At 43.2% G+C, this 10,837-nt stretch overlaps 1 protein-coding gene across 3 annotated transcripts in view; it reads left to right on the top strand.

Moving 5' to 3' along the window:
• The window catches only part of radil (Ras association and DIL domains), a 36,740-nt gene that overhangs the window by 1,722 nt on the left and 24,181 nt on the right, over nucleotides 1-10,837 (top strand). For 2 of the 3 annotated variants that reach the window (XM_049568847.1, XM_049568839.1), the window contains exons 2-8: nucleotides 1,576-1,675; nucleotides 1,979-2,093; nucleotides 3,221-3,725; nucleotides 7,523-7,630; nucleotides 8,165-8,280; nucleotides 8,397-8,579; nucleotides 8,660-9,359. In XM_049568847.1, coding sequence (XP_049424804.1) covers nucleotides 2,010-2,093; nucleotides 3,221-3,725; nucleotides 7,523-7,630; nucleotides 8,165-8,280; nucleotides 8,397-8,579; nucleotides 8,660-9,359 — 1,696 coding nt within the window. In that variant the 5' untranslated portion in view covers nucleotides 1,576-1,675; nucleotides 1,979-2,009. The remainder of the gene's footprint in view (nucleotides 1-1,575; nucleotides 1,676-1,978; nucleotides 2,094-3,220; nucleotides 3,726-7,522; nucleotides 7,631-8,164; nucleotides 8,281-8,396; nucleotides 8,580-8,659; nucleotides 9,360-10,837) is intronic. The other variant, XM_049568857.1, reaches the window with a different exon arrangement.

The raw sequence follows: 10,837 nt of genomic DNA, 5'->3' as shown, positions 1-10,837 counted from the left end.
AAAAATGGCACACATTTGTTGGCTCCATATTTTCAGTCGTCAATATGATGATTTGCTACTTTTCTTTTTGTTTTGGCAGACAAAACAAGCAATCTGAAGAAGTCACCTTGACCTCTGAGAACCTTCCGGGAGCATTTTCAACTACATTATTTGTTTAAACGAAATGATATAATTGATTAATCAGTAAAATAATAGATTGAATATCAGTAAAGAAAATAGTTTTTTCTTGAAAAACAAGATTTGTGCATTCAGAAAGCGCAAAGAAGCTTTACATTTTCCAAAGAATTTTAAAATGAGTCTTTATTCTTTACTCAGGATCCGCAGGTCCACATAAAATGTGCAAGCAAGACAAGACATCAACTTATCACATTGCAGACAGTTTATAACATACATACATTTAGATAAAACCCAAACAATAGACAGCAGTTCTCACACATTTACAGTGTCATCACATTAGTAGATCTTTAGATCGTAGATTGAATCCTGTTATATGGTATATTAAACACTGGACTTGAGTGTTATATATTCCCATTGTTGATAAAAATCAAAAGACATTTTGATTTAAAGATTTAGTGGTGTGTCCTAAGATAAGATGAGATACTCGTTGAATGTGCCCAGTGAACTCAAAGTCTAAAGTCAAAGGCTAGTGTTTGAATATATGATTCAGTCAGGAACACTTTGGTCAAAAAAAACTTCCATTTGCATTATTATATTTGGCGGTATGGCTCTGTCCTGGGGCCCCTCTGCCTTTCCTCGAGCATACCCAGAAAGCCTATTCCACATGCCTACGTGGAAAGCCATAAGGCAGAGAGAGTACACCTCTCTGCCCTTCCATGTGCAAATGAGGAAAGCCTGAGGTGGAGAGAGAGCAAACCTCCCTGCCCTTCCATGCGCCTACATGGAAAGCCTAAGGCAGGAGAGCAGCAGCAAAGACCCCCGGGAACAGAACAGAGCAGCATCAATGACAAACAGACATGACATTGATGAGTCAGTCACAACATGAAAAGGAGGAGCTGGGGTAAAGGTGGGTTGCAAAGCAGCTTGCAGAGGAAGCAGCAACAGTAGGCAGGCCAGAGCAGTTTAAATAGGGCGCCCTGAATGAGATTCGCCAGTTGGTTGCATAGAAAGAATTCAGGATCAAGTGATCTATCAGCTGACTCCCTTCCATCAATCAGCCGTTCCATCAGTTGATTGGCTGTTTGAGATCAACTGATGTAGCTGGGATGTGAGCTGAGCTTGATGTCGTGTCCTACCTGAACTAATGCTATGCTCAATTTTTTATCAATAATGGTTTCTATACAAAAATCCGCCATCCGCCTTACATTGTCCACGCCCAGAACTCAGTTAAAAATGTCTTTGACTGACAATTATGTGATGTTGATTTGCAGTTTTGACTCTGGTGAGAAAATAGATTAGTTATGTCAAGAAATCATTAGAAAGCTAAAAGCCACAGTGATATCTGAGTCTCAGAGGATCTGGAAACCAAGTTAACCTCAGTGATCCATTCGTCAGCATGAACTCCTCAGTGTGGCTATAAACTGAAATAAACATCGTCTTTATTCTTTGCTCCTCCAGTGTGAAAGGTGACAGTGACATGAAAAGCATCTGACCCTCAACTGTAAACCTTTATATGGTGCTGCTGCACGTCAGAGCGACAACACGTAACAGCATCAAGGTACTCACCAGATGCGCGCACACACACACACACACACTCTTTTGTTTTTAATCATTGTCTGTTTATGGTGAATGCATTTTGCATAATAGATTTAGGGGAGATTTTCTTTACCTTCCAGATCTACAATGTTTCACAAGTAAGTGTAAGATGTACCCTAGAGTCCTTTTACGCATGGACTTCTTGCCTTTGAGTGTGTGTGTGTGTGTGTGTGTGTGTGTGTGTGTGTGTGTGTGTGAATGAATATGTGAATCCTTTACGATGGATTCAAATAAAACATTTAAAATGTATTTCCTCGCTCACCAGTTGTGGAGTTTGTGAAGCCAACAGCAGCATCATGTTCTACGGTTCTTCCTCTGGGGCCAGTATGTCCCTGCCATCCAAGAGCCGCCTGAAACGCCAGAGCAGGACCTTCACACAGGTACACACACACAAACACACACAGACGGACGTACACACTGCTGTTTTGGTCATTCAATCTCAAGAGACCACCCAAGTTAAATAAAGGTCAAAATAAATGATGAAAACAAAGACTCTGGCAAACATCAGTACAGTTTTAGTGAAGTGCTTGACTCTGCACTATTTCTAACAATACCTTTACCTCAAAGGTTAAAGTTACCCAAATTACAAATTAAAGCAAAAACAGGTTTCTCACTTGTCTCTACTGGTATCCAGACACGTAGAAATTTTCAGTTTTACTTACTGAGGTTTTGAAATGTCCAGTCCCCCCCCCCCACTAGGATTTCACAGGCTTTTTTGTGATTGTTTCGTCCAGAGATGCGTGATGTCACAGCAGCTTTTCTAAAACATCACTATGCATGTTGCAATTTTTTTAGGCCTTTGCAGTGAAATTGCAGGAGCAAATGAAAATTGCAAAAGTTGTGATGCTGCTTTGGATTCGGAGCTCATTACCATGAGCACTCATTGTTTCCCACAGAATTAGATCCTATGTGATGGTGTGACAGTTAGCCCTGTCACTGTGTATGTGACTCTGGCACAGGTGCAACAGTCGTCTCATGATAAAGACAGGGGGTAAAGAATGCTGAACACAGCTCTGAAATTAAATTAAATGAGATTTTACCTGTTTTAAAAAGTAAAATTTGCGGTAAAGTTGCAATGACTGGACTAAATTGCAAAGTTGCCCAGACTTCATGGTGATTGGCAAAATTTGCATTAATTTGCAATCGCAATATCACAACATCCTGGAGGAACTGATTATCTAAAATTGTCTATTCAATAATAGTGTCTCGGGAGAGACTCCTTGACGATCAGTTTTTAGCCACTAGCTCGGAGCATGACTCTTAAAGATGGCAATGTTACTGACATATCACAATATTGACTGGATGGAGTGGCTCAACATTTTGTAAAGACATTTATGATCTCCAGAGAATGAAGCATACTGACTTCTGTGATCCTCTTATGTTTTCTCTAGTGTCGCGATGAGTTTCACAACTGTGGTTTTGAGTGAAATGTCTCAGCAGCTATTTGATGTATTATCATGACATTTGGTTCATACAGTGCATTCAGTATTGTTTGTCTGTTCACCAGGTCTTGTACCGCACTCTGAGTTACAGAGACCGTGTCCCAGTAGAAACTGGAACAAACACTCGTGGGGACCGGCGTTCGACTACTGAACCCCCAGAGCGGCCGGCGGACGATCCAGCTGAACTCTCCACGCAGAGCTCAGCCCCCGGGGTGCTGAAGATCTTTGGAGATGAAATTTGTGCCGGTGCCAACTACAAGAGCGTCCTGGCCACACCGCGCTCCAGTGCACAGGAGCTGGTCAAAGAGGCACTCGAGCGTTACTCTCTCAACAAGAACGCTGCCCACTCTTACGTCCTGTGCGATGTGATCGGGCGTTTGGAGGGGGGTGGCGGGATAGGAGGAGGGGGATGGCGAACCGAGTGCCTGCGTGCGCTTGGGGACAATGAAAAGCCGCTGTTGCTTCAAGAGCTGTGGAAACCCAGAGAGGGACACGCTCGCCGGTTTGAGCTGCGCAGGAGAGCAGAGGTGGAGGAATTCAATGCCAAAGATAAGGACACCATCACTGCTGGTGAGGACACACACAGTGACAAACACACACATGTAGATAGACAGGTACACACTGAGGCACACACAAACACACACGAACAGCAGCTGGTCTAATTCCCTTCCTTTCTTGACATGTCAAACTCAGCAGAAAAGCACAGCTCGTTACCTCTTCTGCAGTGTGTGTGTGTGTGTGTGTGTGTGTGTGTGTGTGTGTAGATGCAGAATAAGAGTTTTCGTCACACTTATTATCCTGAAGAGAGGATATTGTTCCTGGGTGATAAGGGTTTCATTTGGGTTTTTGGAAACACACACACGCTTGCATGTGTAAATGAGCACTTAAAGAAAAGCACACACAACTGCACACACACAGTGGAAATGCACAGACAGCTGGTCGATTGATTGAGTGAAAGCTGAATCCTTTGTGGCGGGAGGTGTGGATGGGTGTGGGCACTCGAGTGTTTTTATGAATGACACATTTCTAATACAGATGCATCTCAAGTACCAGCACTAAGCTGGACTGAGTCACACCTGAACTGTGCACACGCAGGTGATAGTACAGTTTCCAGGAGAGCTTCACGAACTCTGCAGTCAGAGCTCAATAGATAATTTGTAAATAATTTGCATAAACTTGTATAACTGCTGTTTATGACTTTACATCCGCAATGCAGTAATATGAATCTGAATCTGAATGTGTGGGTCTGTTGGAACCACCATGTGACCTTTACATAGATTAGTTTACTGATGGATGAAAAGTTTGCCATTTACACACACACATGCACACGCTCACCCGTTATGTTGAAGACATTTATCAACACCTAGACAACAGTGTTCAGAGAGTTAAGAGCAAGTATTTTCAGCCTCACAGTCACACATTGCACTTTGCAGCCACACTAACATTTCTCATGAAGCATGCCAGGGTTTACTGGTTGCTATGTCAACTTGTGCGGCAGCCAGAGAGTCAGTCAACAATCTTGTTTTAATGTTGAACAGTGCAGTTGTTGTACACGTGTCATACAGGACACAAGACAATATTGATTAATATAGTAAAAGCCATGAAAAAGGATAAGGTTGGTGTTATTTTATGTTTTTCTTGTGGCCATTAATTCCCATGAAAAGGCCAAAACCTGTCAGACCATTTCTCAAGGCTGTTTAACTTTTCTGCTTTGTCTGTTTCACAAATAATGATGTTTTGTTTTAAAGAAAAGCCTGTTGAGTGCCTGTTTTTGTGCACATATGTGGCATATTAAAGGTCCAGTGTGTAGGATTTAGGGGCATCTATTGGCAAAAATGGCATATAATATTCGTAACTCTTCGGGCCAGGGGAAAAAATTGATACAGGGTAGTATCACAGTATTTTTGTGTGGCAACATTGTATCATCACACAGCGCCAACTGTCTATTTTATATTATATGAATTATTAATATTACAAATCCAAATTAAACTTTGGCTAGCCTTCTAGAATAATATAATGAATTGCTTTTTCAGTTCACAAGATACATTTTGCTGCTGAAAAAAATGATATAAGTTTTCCTCTCATGACATTATTTGCAGTTGAAAAAAGGTAATAATTTGCTATATATTGCAACATATTTTATTGCAATACACAATACATATCGCAACATGTTTAAAATCGCAATAATATTGTCTCATGACTTAAATATCATGATAATATCATCTCGTGGATTCTCTGGTGATTCCCATAACTATGTTTTCATTAGTTTATAATCATCTTAAACTAAGAATCATTGTCTTTTCGTTACCTCAGAATGAGCAGTTTATATCTAATATCTACCAAACACTGGCTCTAGATAGGGCCATTCGAGCTTTTACTTCGGCCACTATATTATCACCAAGTCACTGTTGAAGTGATGCTCAAACGCATGTTAATGTAGTTATGTAGTGACAGGCTTGTGTGTGGCTGCTATTTGCCAAAGAGCAACTCAATTGAACATCATCTAAAGTTTATATTTGGTCAAAAAAGTGTTTGAGACCCATTTTTACATCGCGTTTCGCCACCTCATTGCATCCTCTTGAGCGCTGCAATGCACATTCAGCAAGTAAAGTTTCAGCTAGCTAAGCTAAGTAAAACAATACCACAGCTAGAAACAAAAACATATCATTGGTTGATGCTTCACTTCGTCATTTGAGCGCTGAAAAAGTTGAGGCCAGCTCAGCTTTGATTTGTAGCAGGTTATACCTGTCTGCAGAGACACATGTTGGGTGTCAGTTTGTACCTTCATGTCTCTCAGAGGTAGAGTGGGTCGTTCACTGATCGGAGGATCAGCGACTCAATCCCCAGCTCTTCCAGTCTACATGTCGAAGTATAACTGAGCAAGATACTGAACCCCAAATTGCTCCCGATAGCTGTTCCATCAGTGTGTGAGTGTGTTAAACAGTGAATAGCAGGCGTCACCTTGAATCTATGAATGTGTTTGTGAATGGGTGAATGTGACTCGTAATGTAAAAAGCGCTTTGAGTGGTCAGATGACTAGTAAGGTGCTATACAAGTGCAGGTCCATTTACTGGCATCCATTGAAAATGAATTGTAGCTTGTTGCTGTGTCGCTCGTAGTGTGAACACAGCATAAATGCTGCACACTGGACCTTAAAATGTGCTCACTTTCCTGCATGCAGCGGGTCCCTCGTTTTGTGTTTTATCGTTGGGGAGTATCTACCCACTGTTTCCTGTGGATGCTTAAAAAAGGTTGGGTAATTTCCTACAACAGCTGGTTACTGTAGTTTTTAGCAAATATTACCCAAAAAACAATTGAGTAGAGCTTTTGGTGGTGAATATTTTCCATCATGGATTAATACATGTTTTGTGTGCTAGTGAGTGTTTACAGCAGGACAGTGTGTGGTGAATTGACTCAAAATAAACTGCAGTGGTCATTGTAATAAAGAAACATGTTACTCAGTGCAGCAGCGTGGCTCACTGATGACTTTTAAAATCATCAATGAGGCTACTGGCACAGAGAAATAAGCCACCATATCAGGCTTTGGCAACACAGACAGTTCTTGTTCATAGGACCAATTTGTTGTTAGTTTAGGTCTTTTCATTGATTTGGATTTGTTTACAATAAGAAAATTAAAGATTACTAAAAGCCTTCTCCTTTTAAAAGCATTTCAGTTACGATTGCACAACGTGTCTGAAATAAAGCGAAAAGCAAAGAATGCTTTCTGGGGTAATACGTATTAATACACATATTTTCATCTCCACACTAACCTTTTCTCTTTTGTGTTATAGTGTTTAGAAAACTCACACACCCCGGAGTCTCCCTCTCTTCTCTGTCCTTTACTTGTCTTTTTTTTTTCTCCCTTGGTATATGTGTGAGCGAGCATGCTCATGTGTGAATTATGTGTATTGTTACACACACTTTTTAACTACGATGAGATAACACTTTAAAGGTACGGTAGGATTTTCATCAATTACATCACAGCCAAATGAACTGTATTGTCAACCTTCAGTGATACAATCTACATTTACAATTCTGCTGGCTTCATTTATTATACAAGACAAAAAACCCAAATTAAAGCACTACGCAGACTACAGGCGCTAATATGCAGTCTTACTAATTTGACAGTGATATTTTAGAGGGGAAAATCCAGTACCTCATACCTTTAACTGTATCTCTCCTTACTAACTGCTGATGCGACTCACTAGAAGCACCACAGGCTCTGTTTTGCTTCACAGTGCATGCGTGTCTTGTTGTGTGCGGATGGTGTTTGTGTATATGGGGGTTGTTCTGTGCTTGGTGTCTCGGTGAGGGGGTGTTTTCTCAGCCTCCTCCCCGCCTCCCTAACCCCTCCCACCCTGCTGTAGGGCCCAAAACCTCCCAATTCCTGGCGGCTCTAATGGGTCGGTCTGGGCTGGGCAAACACAGGAGCTCCCCCCTGCGGTGTGGTCGAGCGGTACAGTCCAGCTCTAAAGGTGGGGACTGGCCTCAGGTAGGGTGGCTGTCAGTCATTGCCATGGAGACCACCTCTACCTGCGTTGTCACCAGCGCCACCCCCATTGCCAGTGATTCAACCAGTGTGAATGTGTGTGTGCAGAGCCATCGCATGGCCTCAGATTCCTCAAATTCAAGTCATGGGGAGCTGCTCAGCTCACCTTTCATCAGGTTCAGTGTCGTCAGCTACATGTGCTGCTCCATCCAGCACCATTTACTCCATCTGACTGGTTTGTTTTACTTAGTTTCCACTCAGCTCACACATGACTGTTATGCACCTATGCAGTGTACTGTACCCAGACTTCACTCATGAGTCAAACATACATACTAACAATGCACAAGTACACTGTCTTATTTTCCACTCTTTACTCTCCTTTCCTTCTACATACTCAACCTCTCTGTCTTCCTGCTCTGCCTCCTCCTTGTTCTCCTTTTTATTATCCTCCATCTGTTCTCCCTCTTGCCCTTTCCCTCCTTGTTTCTCTCTCTCACTCCTCCTATCTGCCTCCTTGTAGATATTAATGCTCAGGCTCGTAAGCTCCAGAGGAACAGGGCGAAAGGGACTCTGACCCTGCCCCGGTCCAGCAACTCATCCTTCTGCCGCAGCCTCAGTGAGACCAGCCTCAACCAGGTGGGGCCTCACACTGAAGCTCAGTCAGGATAATTGATTGTTATTATTTATGGAACTGTTGCCGACCTGCCTGAAATCCTGAATGCATCTGTGTTTGTCTGTGCTTGTGTCTGCAGCTGGGCGTTGGAGATGAGCCCAAGCGTTATTACTCCACCCTGCCAGGGCCCTTAAGGGGTAGAGAACGTGAGGTGGCCTCCAGTGGCCGGAGGAAAGAGGAGGGGAGTCAGGGAGGAGGAGGGGTGAGGCACTCGCTTTACCAGTCCCCGCACCTCCTGCTGCTACAGGGATACAACAGGCAGGTTAGTACAAAGAAAAAGTTCACATGTTGTGTCAGAGATGCTCAGTATACCTGATCATGTGATGTTTATTGTGTTTTAAGGACTGCTTAGTGTACCTGCTGAACAGAGAGCAGCACACAGTCGGTCAGGAGACTCCGTCAGCTCGCCCCAACATCTGCCTCTTCTCTCCTGACATCCTGCCTCTCCACTGCCGCCTGCGCCGAGTCCCCGCACCCCGTCGTCATGCCAACAATAACAAGGGAGAGGAGCCGGCGGAGAGCCAGCGGTCCTGTGTTGCTGTTGAGCCTGTGCTCCACGCCACAGTTCTGGTGAACTTTTCCCGCTGCGAGCGCTCCACCACGCTGCGACACGGTGACCTCCTCTCCTTTGGAGCGCATTACATCTTCTTGTACAAGGACCCCGCGGGCGCTAAGCCTTTGCCTGCTCAGACCTTGGCACGCCTTAGGTCCCTGGGGCAGCTTTACGATGCAGGGGTGGAGGAGGGAGAGAGCAGCACTCAGACTTGTAAGATGTGTGGTTCTGTGCTGAAGGACAGAGCGGTACAGGCGTTGAGTGTTCCTGCAATCAGACGCAGCTTCAAACCTCACCTGGTAAAACCCCGCTGTGGGGGGACAGTGACAGGAGCACCCCTTAGTGTGTCAGGAGGGGAAGGAGGAGGAGGAGGAGGAGGAGGAGGAGGAGGAAGAGGAGGAGGTCAGAAAAGAAGGCTACAGCTGGAGTTTGACCAGGCTCATGAAGACCAGCTATTGAACAGGATTGTGTCTCTCATAGAACCTGGAGGTCTGTGCTCTAATTTATAGTATGATAGAGAATATAAGGGCCTGTTTACACCTGGTATTAACATGCGTCTTGGGTGATCTGATCACAGGTGGACAGCTCTAAGACTGTCTGCTCACACTTGGCATCAGAGTACATCTTTACATGTGTCTTGAGTGACTGCTAGTGATCGGATCTCACTTCCCTGTTCTATATGCAAATAAACATGTGAATCATTTCCATTTGCAAAGACCAAATGTGTTGTTGTGCTACAGTGGCAGGAGGTTTGTCGGGCTATATGCACACCTACAACCTTTACTATCTAAAATAAGTTAAATCTTATTGAATTGTACAACCCAAAAGCGGCTAACTGTTGTCATTCGGCATCAATTGGCTAACGTTATCAACGGTTATTAATTGCTTTAATGACAGAATCAAGCTGTTTTAGTGTCGGTGTAAATTAGTTGGGGCTGTTTACAGTAACAGCTGCTGCTGTGTCAGCTCTTTCTAACTGGGCAGACGCTGAACTGCAGGTTCACTAGGAGGACAGCTGCTCCGGACAGCAGAAAGTTTTCTTATCCGGTGGAACATCAGATGAGCAAAGACGTCACCAGAGTAAGTGGTTGTTCATTGTGGCCCAAGTCAAATTAACGTACACCATACTCAAAGAATGTGCCCATATGCAGTCCAGACCACCTATGAATGTGGTCTGACTGGATCTCAAGACGCCTTTAGGATGCATTCTGCACATTCACACCTGTTCTTAGAGCTGTCCACTTGTGATTTGATCACTCAGGACGCATGTTATTATCAGGTGTAAACATGGCCTATGCTGTCAGTTTCATGTATACTGAGCAATTTTTTACATCATGGGATATTTTGTAACACAAATATTTCACCAAAATGACAAACAAATCTGTCTCACCCTTTGTGTGGTTTCTGCCTGTACAGTTAGTTTTATTTAAGTTGTCCAGGTTTTGACAAATCTTTCATTCAGCATTCACCCCAGTATAGCGGAGGTGAATGGTATTTAATTAATGGTGCTCAAAGCATTGGAAAGTTCTTTTTTGTTGTTGTTACATTTAAATTCATCTGGGAAGATTAGATGCAGAACAACAACAGAGAGGCTAGAATGTCAATAACACATACACAGGTACAGTTCAATGCTGTTGGTATCAGAGTATTGAAACAAACACCGTTAAACACTGTGTCTTTCCTGAGAGACACTGACCTATTTTATCCAGTATTTACACTCTTGGTTTTCTGCAGTCGCAGCTCATTTATAGGAGGAAGTGTCCGTAAAAAGCAACATCCCTCTCCAGAATCAGTGCCTGTCTTACTCCTGATAATCCACACACCTCACTGTCAGCTGTTTTCATACGGTCTGTTTCTGAGCCTGAAAGTAGTTCAAGTTAATTCTTTTATCTTCTGTGACCTACGTGATAATATAGACACCACTAGAGGTAAATGAGAAAATATATTTTTTTTATAATGAAATGACC

The sequence above is a fragment of the Epinephelus fuscoguttatus genome, linkage group LG3, assembly GCF_011397635.1.
Source record: "Epinephelus fuscoguttatus linkage group LG3, E.fuscoguttatus.final_Chr_v1".
Lineage (NCBI taxonomy): Eukaryota > Metazoa > Chordata > Actinopteri > Perciformes > Serranidae > Epinephelus > Epinephelus fuscoguttatus.
Note: the sequence above shows the minus strand (reverse complement) of the source record. Positions and strands in the feature narration are given on the sequence as shown.